Source organism: Rhineura floridana, chromosome 3 (assembly GCF_030035675.1).
Source record: "Rhineura floridana isolate rRhiFlo1 chromosome 3, rRhiFlo1.hap2, whole genome shotgun sequence".
NCBI lineage: Eukaryota > Metazoa > Chordata > Lepidosauria > Squamata > Rhineuridae > Rhineura > Rhineura floridana.
Genome location: NC_084482.1, coordinates 125128561 through 125141480, shown reverse-complemented (window position 1 = coordinate 125141480; position 12920 = coordinate 125128561). Strand labels below are relative to the sequence as shown.

The following is a 12920-nucleotide window of genomic DNA, read 5'->3' as shown; positions in this document are numbered from 1 at the left end:
AATGGAATGTATCAACATGACAATACTTGGCGTGAGTGAATTAAAATGGACGGGAATGGGACATTTTCAATCAGGCAACTACAAAATATTTTATGCAGGAAATGAGAAATCAAGAAGAAACGGGGTTGCTTTAATAGTGATAAGTGATGTAGCAAAAGCAATTAGGAGCTACAACGCAAGGTCTGAGCGAGTGATATCAATGAAATTAAACGGGAAACCTATTAACATATAACCATCATCCAAGTCTACGCTCCAACAGCAAACGCAGAAGAAGAATTGGAGAGATTTTATGCAGAAGTACAGGAGGAAATAGATCACACACCAAAACAAGATGTGATGATAATCATGGGGGACTGGAATGCAAAAGGAGGGAACAGAGAAGAACTAGGAATTGTGGGGAAATGGGGCTTAGGAGACAGAAATGATTGAATTCTGTTAAGCCAATAATTTGTTTCTTGCAAACACAATTTTGAGCAACCAAAAAGAGGACTGTACACGTGGACAGCACCAAATGGTCAATATAGAAATCAAATTGATTATATAATTGGTAGCAGAAGATGGAGAAGTTACATACTTTCTGCGAAAACAAGACCAGGAGCAGACTGCAGTACAGATCACCAACTGGTCATACCAAAAATCAAAGTAAAGCTAAAGAAGAAGAACAAAGCAATCATAATGCCAAAATACAATTTAAATAACATCCCAGAAGAATATAAAGATCAAATAAGGAACAGATTTGAGTATTTAAACTTAGTTGACAGAGTACCAAAAGAACTATGGAATGAAGTGAGAGACATTATCAGGGATGAATGCAAAAAGACGATACCTCTAGTTAAAAAGAGAGAAAGATCTCAATGGATGACTGAAGAAACTCTTTAAATGGTTAAAGAGAGAAGGAAAGCAAAAGCAAAAGGACATAGAAACACGGTCAGAACCCTAAATGCAACAATACAGCGACTAGTACATAGGGACAAAGAGAACTATTACAATAGTTATTGTATAGAAATAAAAGAGGACAACAAAAAGGGTAGAACAAGAGCCCTATTCCAAAAAATTAGAGAAATAAAAGGGAAATTTAAACCAAGAGTAGAAATGTTGAATAATCAACAGGGGAACACACTGACTGACTGAGATGAAATAAAAGGAAGATGGAAGCAATACATTGAAGAACTCTAGAAAAGAGATGCAAGGATGACAGATTCATTCATGGAGGAACCGTATGATGAATAACCAGAAATATTAGAATGTGAGGTGAAAGCTGCTCTTAAAATACTTGGAAGAAACAAATCACCAGGAACAGATGGCATACCAATAGAGTTGCTACAAGCTGCTGAAACTGAATCTGTCCAAATTTTGACAAAGATTTGTCAACAAATATGGAAAACTAAACAATGACCCACAGACTGGAAGCATTCAATGTATATCCCAATTCCAAAGAAAGGGGATCCCAGAGAATGCACTAATTATCGAACTAATGCCTTAATATCCCATGCAAGTAAAGTAATGCTCAAGATTCTACAACAAAGGCTCTTACCATATATGGAGCGAGAAATGCCAGACATCCAAGCTGGATTTAGAAAGAGAAGAGGCACCAGAGATCATATTGCAAACATACACTGGATAATGGAATGGACGAAGGAATTTCAGAAGAAAATCACCCTGTGCTTCATAGATTACAGCAAAGCCTTTGACTGTGTAGATCATGAAAACTATGGAATGCTTTAAAAGCAATGGGGGTGCCACAGCATCTGATTGTCCTGATGCGCAACCTATACTCTGGACAAGAGGCTACTGTAAGGACAGAATATGGAGAAACCGATTGGTTCCCAATAGGAAAGGGTGTGAGACAGGAATGTATTTTATCACCCTATTTGTTTAATGTATATGCAGAACATACCATACGGAAAGCAGGATTGGACCAAGATGAAGAAGGTGTGAAAATTAGAGGGAGAAATATCAATAATTTAATATATGCAGACGGTACCATACTACTAGCAGAAACCAATAATGATTTGAAAAGAATGCTGATGAAAGTTCAAGAGGAAAGCACAAAAGCAGAACTACAGCTGAACATCAAGAAGACAAAAGTAATGACAAGAGAAGTTATGTAACTTTAAAGTTGACAACGAGGACATTGAATTTGTCAAGGATTATCAATACCTTGGCACAGTCATTAACCAAAATGGAGACAATAGTCAAGAAATCAGAAGAAGTCTAGGACTGGGGAGGGCAGCTGTGAGAGAACTAGAGAAGATCCTCAAATGCAAAGATGTATCACTGAACACTAAAGTCAGGATCATTCAGACCATGGTATTCCCGATCTCTATGTATGGATGTGAAAGTTGGACAGTGAAAAAAGTGAATAAGAGAAAAATCAACTCATTTGAAATGTGGTGTTGGAGGAGAGCTTTGCGCATACCATGGACTGAGAAAAAGACAAATAATTGGGTGTTAGAACAAATTAAACCAGAACTGTCACTAGAAGCTAAAATGATGAAACTGAGGTTATCATACTTTGGACACATAATGAGAAGACAGGATTCACTAGAAAAGACCATAATGTTGGGAAAAACAGAAGGGAGTAGAAAAAGAGGAAGGCCAAACAAGAGATGGATTGATTCCTTCAAGGAAGCCACAGACCGGAATTTACAAGATCTGAACAGGGTGGTTCATGACAGATGCTCTTGGAGGTCACTGATTCATAGCGTCGCCATAAATCGTAATCAGCTTGAAGGCACATAACAGCAAACTTGGAACTGAGTTCACTTGGACTTACTGCAAGGTAAGCGTGCATACCATTACAGCCTAAATCTCAGAATGCTCAGGTAGCTTCTGACTGGCCTGCATGGACCTGGGTATTTATACCATTAGGATCTGAGAACTGGAGGCACCATTCCCAATTTCCCAGTTTGCTGTCTAGGTCCATATACACCACCAGAATATACCTGCAGGATCTCTTGATATAGAAATCTTTGTCTGCTCTTATTTCACAGCCTTCTAATTTTTTGCAGGGGTTCAAATATCCTCATCAGTGGAACCAATTTGGATTCAGTGTATTACACAAAAGTGCAATTTGAATCTGCCAGAGTTCAAACTGAAGCTAAAGTGAGTATTCCAAGTGGAGAGATAAATATATACTTGTTTCTTTATTTACTAAGTCTGCAGTCCTAAGCACACTTTCTAGAGAGTAAGCCCCATTGGTCTGAGTGAACATGCTGCAAATATAAACAATTCACTGTATCAAACTGAACTACTCCATACCTTTTTAACATCCACTGCAAAATAAGAAAGACTTGTAGTGCTTCAGGATGTTCTCAGTCTTGGCCTATGGCACATATCCTGGCAAAACAGAGTTCTACAAGTATAAAAATACCCAAACCCAGGAAGAATGCCTCCCTGTATGCCTTTGTTATACGGACTTGGGCTACAGATGGACAAATGAAGAGGATGTTCATGGGGGGAAAGGCTGTCTCTAAGAAGGCATGCAAGGATCCAGACCATTCAGCTCAGTAATTGGCTGTGCAAAAGCAAAGGTTCTGCAGGGAGTTGTCTCCCTGCTGCTTAATGTTTGAGTATGTGAAAGTACTAAAGTAAGATTATCCTTCAATAAGCCATTTTCTTTTGTTTGTGTGAAAAGATGGACTTAGAGGCCACCTAACTGTGCATAGATTGTACTTGTTTTTATCCTCAACATTAACATTTCCTTTATGAAATGTATACTTCTTACTACATCTTTTTCTTTTTACACCTTCTGTTTTCTCTCCCACTCCCCATTGTTACTTCAAGTATTTTGTTGTTGTTTTGGTCTTTATTTTCATTCTTCCTAGCATTTTTTTAAATTGCCTTAAATGAGCTTGCCTGTGATTCTGCTCATCATAAAAGTTTGCCTCATCCAACCTTGTGAAAACTGCTGGAACTGTAAACAGTTTGTTCAACAATTAACATCATTCAGTGCGTGAGGAATTTTTTCCTTTTAGCTATGGACAGGGAAAAAAGACCAGAAATTGTGGGAAATGAATAGGATAATCTGCAGGGTACGAAATTCATTTTTTATCACTTTGTGTATTTATAGGTCACCTTTCATAGTAGTACCACCACAATTAAGAAAATGTCAGCATGCAGAGTGGATAAAAATTGATTATTTTTTAAAGTGTAAAATCTGGTTTTAAAAAATTAATCAGATTTTAAAAATTTGATCATTTAGTATGAAATTTCTCTTAAAAATAACTTGGTTAATATCAAATAATCTTAATTATACACATATTAGCCCTAGAGTTCACCTCTAAACTGAATCATTGTCTTCTATTGAGTTAAAGGAAGATTTTCCATGTAAATGAGGTACCCAATTTGATCATTTTTCAAGTATGAATATTTAAACTCTACCTGATTAGCAGATTTTATATTTACACCATTATTTAGGAAATATAATATAAAGTATCAATGAGAAACTTGATTTAAATCTGCCTTTTCCCTTTCACCAGTTTAATCATGATTTAAATCAGTCAGTCTATCTGCCCAACATATTTAAATAGCAGTGTCAAGGGAGCAAAGGAAGCAATGGAATTGATCATCAATAGGTACCAAATACTACTTCACAGAATGAATAGTTAATTTGTGCAATTTATGTGGCTTGGCTTTCATAGTGAGGCATATTCTTCAACCCCTGGATTTCATTCTTGTAGTCCTTCTTATTTAGTTCACACTTATTTCAATAAATGCGGGCACCTAAACTGAATTCAGTCTCCAGCAGTGATCAGATCAATGGAATCAAGCCAAATGAAGCTAAGCTATTTCCTTGATTCTATGCCTCAATTTTTACTCTTGATGTCTTCAGGTCTGCAAGGGGCTGCTATCTGCAAAGAAGCTAGTGTGCCAGGGTCCTGACTACTTGTTTGAGAACAAGGCAGTGGGTGTTCATGGGAACCTGAGCATCTTGATGGATGGAGCTTTAGGGCACAAGACGTTTCGCATCCGCTATTACCCCAAGCCGGTGATTTATCCCTTTGAGCATGAAGACAAATTGTACATTCTCAATCCAGGACAGGACGAGATTGAGATCCATGTATGTAATTGTCAGTCGGGCAGTGATATGTATGATCCACTTACACAAGTAGTGTACTCACACAAGCAGTGTAACATCTGAGAAACTTCAGCTGTAATTAGATGCACACTTACCTAGGAGTAAGCCCCATTGAACACAATAGGGTGTTCTGAAAAAGCATGAATAGGATTGTAGTCATGGAAGACACAGCAGCAATTTCAGCAAATGGAATATTCTGGGAATGTGTGTTCTCTGCACAAAGAAGCTGCTCCAGCATTTTCTCCTTTGAGGTTTCTCTGGTGTTGCATTGCTGACAGGCATACACCACCATTCAGCTAAGCTGAAAGTCACTTCCAGAGCCATATAAAAGCATATGAATTGGCACCAAGAAAGAAAGTTGTGTTTATAGTGAAGGGATGCCATTAAATAAAATGGCCAAGGGTGGTACTGTAAAGGGCTGTAGTTTATAGTTCTTGATGTGCTGGATATGAATGGGAAGGGATTGTTGTGAGAGGCAGACAGGCTTTAAGGATAGGAATACTAACATACCTTCAGAACTTAGCAGGCAGACAAATGTGGATTCAGAGCAGGGTTACACAATGGGGCATATGGTAGGATTTGGGCATAATCCAAGAGGCCCAAGAGACAATGTAGTTGGGGGGGGAGAGAAAGATATCCCCCTCCCCGTTAGTTAATGTATTCATTTTTATTTGTTTATACAGCATAGAGGGCTGGATGCTCTGGCAGGTTGCATGACAATCTCTATGACAGTGGCTGGCACAGAATGCCACCCCAGTGTGCTGAAGAATGAGGTGACCTGCCGAATCCCCAAGGAACTTAACGTCCCTGTGAATGGTTTGCCAGCAAAGGTAAAGACAGCAGCAGTTCTCTCCAACTGGCATTGATGCCATGGCACGCTTTCCCCCTTGCCTCCTCCGACCCAGTCTTAGTTTTGCAGCTTGTTGCAGATGCCAGTTTGCCGCCCTCCAAGTCTGCCTGTTCCGGCTGCTTTTTCTCTCATACTCTTTGGTCATTGATATGGTTTTCCACTACTGGCTGCAGAGATCATGGAACTAACCACATGCAGGGCAGTATTTCCACCCATTCTCATTCTGACTCGCTTTTGTCCCCTTGCTTCTGCTTATCTCTCATTTTTAAATACAGAGGCTATTCCACTGTGCATGTTTAATAAAAGAAGCAAAGGGAACAGCTAAGGGTGATGTGACATCAAGAAAAATTTGCCTAGGTCATGCCATGTGGATGTGTCAACCCACATCATCGTGAGGTGAATTTGGTGAGCACCACTATAACGTCTGACCTTTTTAGCAGTTTCTGAGCTCAGAGCAGACTTGATTCTGACCTTTAAAGAAAGTTTTAAAAGAAATTCCTGGTATATCCAATCCAAACAAGCCACAGATACATTTTTACACCAGAACATTGGGCAATGTTTCTTGTTTCCTTTGGCACTGGTCCTTAGACTCATTTTTCATTAGGAAAGTGTATTGTCATGTCTGGAATTTGCTAAGGGCTCTTAATAGTGTTTTTGGTTTTTTTTACTTCTTTGTATCCACAAGATTCTCAGGCATGGGGGTGAGGATGGTGGTGATGTGGGGAGGAATCACTGAAGATCCCCTTATGAGGAGCCTAAAACATGCCCTTGGATGTGGGTAGTCAGTTCCAGTGCCCTGCCTGGTGTTTCTGCACTTTGCAGCCCATGCTGGAAAAAACGGTTCTGGTGCTCATGCTTGCATCACCACATTACTCACATTCCGTATGGCACTAATTTTCAAGGGCACACCCAGTATGACTCTAAATACTTTTTCTGCTGGTGTGCTTGGGGCTTCCTGTTATCAGAGGCAGCTACAAGCCGGCTATGGAATGCATGTGCATTCTTTGTTTGTGCTTGTCTGGTCATTCCAGAGTTTAGAAGTGTATTTTTTTAAAGTTTGCTAGTTTGTTTTTGTCCAAAACATGCTAAATCCTGACTAAAAGAGGAGACAGGTACTTGTGGCCTTAAGGGGCTGGGGTGGGGAGTCTGTCACATCTCCTTCTATAGATTGTATGAGGGGAATTACACTTTATATGTATCTCTCTGATTGCTTTTTGCCCTCTTGTGGATGCCTTCAGATTGAGAGGAGGAGAAGATGTTTAACCCTTTCCTTACGAGCTGTTTGACATCCACCACACAAACACGGAGTTGTTTTTCTCCCCAAGAGAATAGAAGCATCTGTGTATCCTGCTGTGTATCCTCGTGGCAACCTGTTACTCTCCCACCACGACCATTTTATAGCCCTGGTGTGCACTGCACTCATCCTCCAAGAGCATCACAACCTTAGTAGAGATGTTCTGTTTACACCTGAGAAACTTTGCATGTAAGGAATCCTGTGCAAAGATGGAGCCGCATGCTGCTCCTTTCCCATGTTCTCTTTTCATCCTGCTCTCTCGATTCCTCCCACTGCTATCATTATTCCCCTTCCAGGCAGGAAACGGACCAAACAGATGGACTCCAATAGCCCCCTTCCAGCAGACATGGCATATCTCCAACTATACCCTTGCATGGAATCCAAGGCACCAGAAGTTGACTAACCACAAGTTTTGAGACTAATAGTGCAATCTACACAATGGCCCTCTAAGGCTTCTAGTCAACCTTGGATATTTTGTTTGTTTGTTTGATTGATTGATTTGATTTATATCCCGCCCTTCCTCCCAGTAGGAGCCCAGGGTGGCTCTCTGTCCAGCTGACAATTTGTTACACAAATTTAGTAATGTGTGATAGTTCAATATGTTAATAAGATAATCCTGCCATCCAAAGCCTGTGACTGGCTTGCTGGCTGTCAGCTTCTTCCTGTCCATTGGATGCCATTGCTGTGGCATGGCTGATAACCTGCTAATGACATGTCCTTTCCTCCTTACAGATTTGTGTGAATGGAAACTGCACAGATCTAGGCTTTGTGGTTGTGATCTCCTCTTTGTCCCCTGTTGCTGTTACCTTGGGGACCATTGTAGCCATCCTATTCTTCTGCCTCTTGGCATTTCTCCTGATGAAATATGTGCAGCGGAAGAAGAAGTCAGGTAACTCATCAGAGCAATAATGGCATTCCTTCAATCACATTTCTGCACTGTTTTAAAGATAGCGCTGATTTGCATCTAACTGTGAGGCCACTGATCAGAGAATTGGCATTCTCAAATCTGGCTTACTAACTGGGTTGGCATGATGAGTGGAGTTGGGCGTGGAAGGGGGAAGCTGGGTGAGGAAGCTAGGATGGATAACTGAGTGTTCATTTTTGTTTCTGCAGGAACTGAAAATTTGGAAAGACTCTCAAGCTTCAACAGGGGCATGCCAAGCATCCCCCTCCTTCCCTCCAACACTGATTATACAGTTGCTACTGGTAAGGATGCATAAAGAGACTTACGAACAAAAGAGTCATACAAGTGGTAAGCGTTGGCCTGGCCTGGTGATTTCCCAACATGGGATAACCTCGGCATGGATAGGAAGCTTAGTCATATAATATATTGGGCTTTGCACTAGCCATGGAGTGTCAGGCTGATACCAAAATCCCCATCACTACAGTTCACTCTGAATGTTCCTATAGACAAAAACAAAAATCACTGTACTGAAGCACCTGACCTTTCCATGACTTGATTCCTTTCGTTGCTTTGATTGGGAAGAACATGAGGCTGGTATTTCATTAACATGTGGGGACATAATCTTGCCAGAGATGCAGAAAAGACCTAATGACAGGAAATGCAAGGTGAACAATTAATGGATCTAACTTTAATCTCCTCTCTACTATTCCTTGATGGCATTGCCCTAGCAGAGACCAGTGGCTTTAGAGGGAATTTTGGAAGCGCCTCTTACACAGGAAGCAGTGATGGTTCTGCTATGCCCTTCATGCGGGTACCTTCTTGCTCCATTAAAAATCTTCGGCCAGAACTGTTAGAAGAGGTGAAGGATGTTCTAATCCCAGAAGAGCAGCTGATTATGCACCAGGACCAGATCATTGGCAAAGGTGAGCACTGTTGAAGCTGCCGGTATTTTACAGAGCTTGGAAGATTACTTTTAAAAAGCAATAAATTACAGTTACAATTACTTGGCCAAAAAGTAGTAATTACAGTTACAGCTACAATTGCTCTGAAAGTAACTGATTACTTTTTCTCAAAAGTAATCACTACAATTACATTTCAGTTACTTTTTAAAAAAATGCCTACAAGGTGCTGGTCGTGGCTGCTTCACATCTAAGTAGCCTAAAACAATATTAAAACTAAACACACACACACACAGGGGGTAGTAGAAGGGTTCGAATCCCCACATAGCCATGAAGCTCACTGGGTGACCTTGGGCCAGTCACTGCCTCTCATGAAAACCCTATTCATAGGGTCACCATAAGTCAGAATCAACTTGAAGGCAGTACATTTATTTTTTATTTTGAAGATGATGATTATGATAATGGAGCATTTCAAATTAATTCTGTATGACAAGCATTCCATGCCAAGCTTGGAAAACCAAGGAGGAGGTATAAAATGTAGGCAAATATACTTTTGACAAAATGTCGTTTATCCTTTATATCTATATCTATAATTAACAATACAGCTGAATGATGTATGTAAAGTATTTTTTCTCTTTCCCTTTTTTATTAGTATTTTAGTACTACTGCTAAAGTTCTGATGAAAGAATAAAGCATTCATTAGCCAAATTCAAATGATTAGAACACATCACATAAATTCCACTGAAGTTGTTTTTGCCAAAGAAAAGGCAAAAAATACATACCCTATGATAGCTCAATAGACAGTCAGAACTAATATAAAACCTTATTGCTTCTCATTTGCAAATGTTGCAAGATCTAAGGTAACGCTAGATCATGTGAGTTCAGGTGATGCATTTTATGTAAATTTGTATAGATAGCAGAGATTGTCAACAGTCTGAGATGTGTGTGTGCCAATGTGTGCGTTTACCTAAGTGGCAGGCTTTTACCCTGCACTGAGATCACTGAGACTTAAGACTTAGTAAAATAAGAAAAGCTATTTTATTTATAGAAATACATAGTAGATAGGAAAGGCATACCTAGTTCTAACTAACTTGGAGGCGCAACACTCAGGTTTGGGAGCTGCCCTCCTGGCTCAGGGGGAGAGAGCAGAGACAAAGGTGTCTCCTCTCTCTTGGATTATTTTATTGCTTAACTGCATTCTGTGTTTGCCTCTGTAATTCTCACTTTTTTTTACCCACTGTTTGAATGTCTTTTGGGAATGCCTACTGATTATTTGTTATCATTTTGGGCTGATTACCTTCAGCTATTATCTCACCAAAGTTGCATACACATGACAGATTTAAAGCACATTTCCACCACCACCCCAAAAAAGAATCCTGGGAACTGTAGTTTGTTATGGGTGCTGGGAATTGTAGCTCTGTGAGGAGTAAACTACAGTTCCCAAGATTCTTGGGGAAAAGCCATGTGCTTACATGTATGGTGTCTACTGGGAGACTCTTACGGATTGATTCTTTACTCCCAGAAGTAAATCCTATTTACTGCTATGGGAATTACTTCCAAGTAAGTATGCCTGGAATTGCAGCTTTTAGGTCATGCTTAATAGCCACCTTGTATCAGATTGAACAGTTTCCAATCAGATTTAAATACTAACCACTTAAACTGGTCAGAGTGTCATTCCCTCTGTTTCTGAAGCTCAGGCTGGAAGTGTGGTTGCTTATGTAGCCATGGTATCACCATCCATACCACACATAATAAGGAGCATTAGTGGGCAAGAGGGAACCCCAAGTGTTGCAGTATACAAAAAAGTGAGAGAGAAAACAGAAAAGGGATGACTCCCAAAACAGCCCAAATGAGTACTGAGCATGCTCTGTTATGGAATGCTCAGTGGCTGTGTGAGTGTGTGTGTGTGTGAGAGAGAGAGATGTCTCAGCTAACAGAAAATTATAGAACAGTAGAGTTGGAAGGAACCTTTAAGGTCATCGAGTCCACACCCCTGCTCAATGCAGGAATCCAAGTTAAAGCACACCTGACAGGTGGCTGTCCAGCTGCCTCTTGAATGCTTCCAATGTTGGAGAGCCCACCACTTCCCTAGGTAATTGGTTCCATTGCCATCCTGCTCTAATGACTGACAGTCCTTTTTTGAGTGTTGAAAGGTGTTTCAAATAAAATTCTAACTTTTATAATAGTCCAGATTTTTTTAATGCCCATATGATTGATGGGCAGGCTGGAAAGAAAAATGACTCACTAAGGCTACATCCACACCAGACATTTATTCCACTTTAAACAGTCATGATCTCAGAATCCTGGGAAGTGTAATTTGTGAAGGGTCCTGAGAGTTGTTAGGAGACCCCAATTCCCCCCACAGAACTCCAGTCACAGAATTGTCTGAGAAGAGGGGCTGACTGTTAAACCACTCTGGACATCGGAGCTCTGTCAGGAGAATAGGAGTCTCCTAATAACACTCAGCACCCGTCACAAACTACACTTGCCAGGATTCTTTGGGGGAAGTCATGACTGTTTAAAGTGGCATAAATGTCTGGCGTGGGTGTGGCCAGAAGGTCATCCAGCGAGTTCATGGCTGTGGTTAGATATGAACTCAGAACGTCCCAGCTGCACCCAGCATGGAACTACACTTTCAGTAGCAAATACCAGAAAACCAACTAAATGTGTGCTGTCAATGTGCAAAGCATTTGCTGTGGTGCATTTGGGTAGGTGAAGCAGGAGATAGATGGAAGGGGCTGTTTTCCATGCCTGCCACTTTACCAGTGCAATGCCCCATGTTTTTCCTTATTGACCTCCATCAGCTAGTGGAAAGTGGCCAGGAAAGGGGTTGCAGATAAAGTTTCAGCAGCAAATTACCCCCTCTCATCACTTCTCCCTAACAAAATGCACCCCACATCAGTAGCAGACACCAGCAGGGAAGTTCTTTTTTGAGTTGTAATTCAGCTCTCATTCTGTTAATTCCCAAACTACACCAGTTGTCATTTTGACCTACATGCATAGGGAGAAAGACAGTGTAAAGGGTGTGCACAAGGGGGAGGGGATGACAAAGGATTTAGGACTTAAAGATTTAATATTCCATGAGTAGAAAAAAATACCCTATGCAAATGTCTATATTATTGCAGAAAAGTTCAGTTCTACATATGTTTGCCATCTTTTCCTCAAGCACAACTGTTTTTGAGATAACTGTCTTATTCTCTCTTGCCCTTCACCAAAAAGCCATGTTAGTTGTCCAGTATGTGAAATGACTGCAAGCAGGTGCAGCCCAAGACATTTTGCTACTTGAAGCAGAAGAGCAAATGGTGCCCTGCCCTCAAGTCAAGGTCATAGTACCATAGCTTGAAAAGTTATCTCACAAGTACCTCTTCCTGACAGTAAATATACAACAACCAAAAATTAAAATAGCTAATAATTTGTTGCATGGTGCCCCAAATTAGTTCCTTGGGGCATCTCTTGCTGCCTAGTGAGAGTCGCTCTATGAGAGGCACATAACTGAAGCAAAACACACAAACAGAAGTATGAGACTGCACCTACCTCCTAGTCTCTTGCCAGTTCCCAATTTTCACCCTCTCTGGAGGGGTGCAAGGACAAGCGGAGGGGATGCAAAGAGGGTGCAAGGACAAGCGGAGGGGATGCAGAGAGGGTGCAAGGACAAGCGGAGGGGATGCAGAGAGGGTGCAAGGACAAGCGGAAGGGATGCAAAGAGGGTGCAAGGACAAGCGGAAGGGATGCAAAGAGGGTGCAAGGACAAGCGGAGGGGGTGCAGAGAGGGTGCAAGGACAAGCGGAGGGGGTGCAGAGAGGGTGCAAGGACAAGCGGAGGGGGTGCAGAGAGGGTGCAAGGACAAGCGGAGGGGGTGCAGAGAGGGTGCAAGGACAAGCGGAGGGGATGCA

At 41.1% G+C, this 12920-nt stretch overlaps 1 protein-coding gene across 5 annotated transcripts in view; it reads left to right on the top strand.

Annotated features, from left to right (window-relative positions):
• Nucleotides 1-12920, top strand: part of MST1R (macrophage stimulating 1 receptor) — a 92729-nt gene that overhangs the window by 56282 nt on the left and 23527 nt on the right. For 4 of the 5 annotated variants that reach the window (XM_061617779.1, XM_061617782.1, XM_061617778.1 and 1 more), the window contains 6 exons: nucleotides 3012-3105; nucleotides 4835-5062; nucleotides 5764-5910; nucleotides 7957-8113; nucleotides 8338-8430; nucleotides 8857-9051. In XM_061617779.1, coding sequence (XP_061473763.1) covers nucleotides 3012-3105; nucleotides 4835-5062; nucleotides 5764-5910; nucleotides 7957-8113; nucleotides 8338-8430; nucleotides 8857-9051 — 914 coding nt within the window. The remainder of the gene's footprint in view (nucleotides 1-3011; nucleotides 3106-4834; nucleotides 5063-5763; nucleotides 5911-7956; nucleotides 8114-8337; nucleotides 8431-8856; nucleotides 9052-12920) is intronic. The other variant, XM_061617781.1, reaches the window with a different exon arrangement.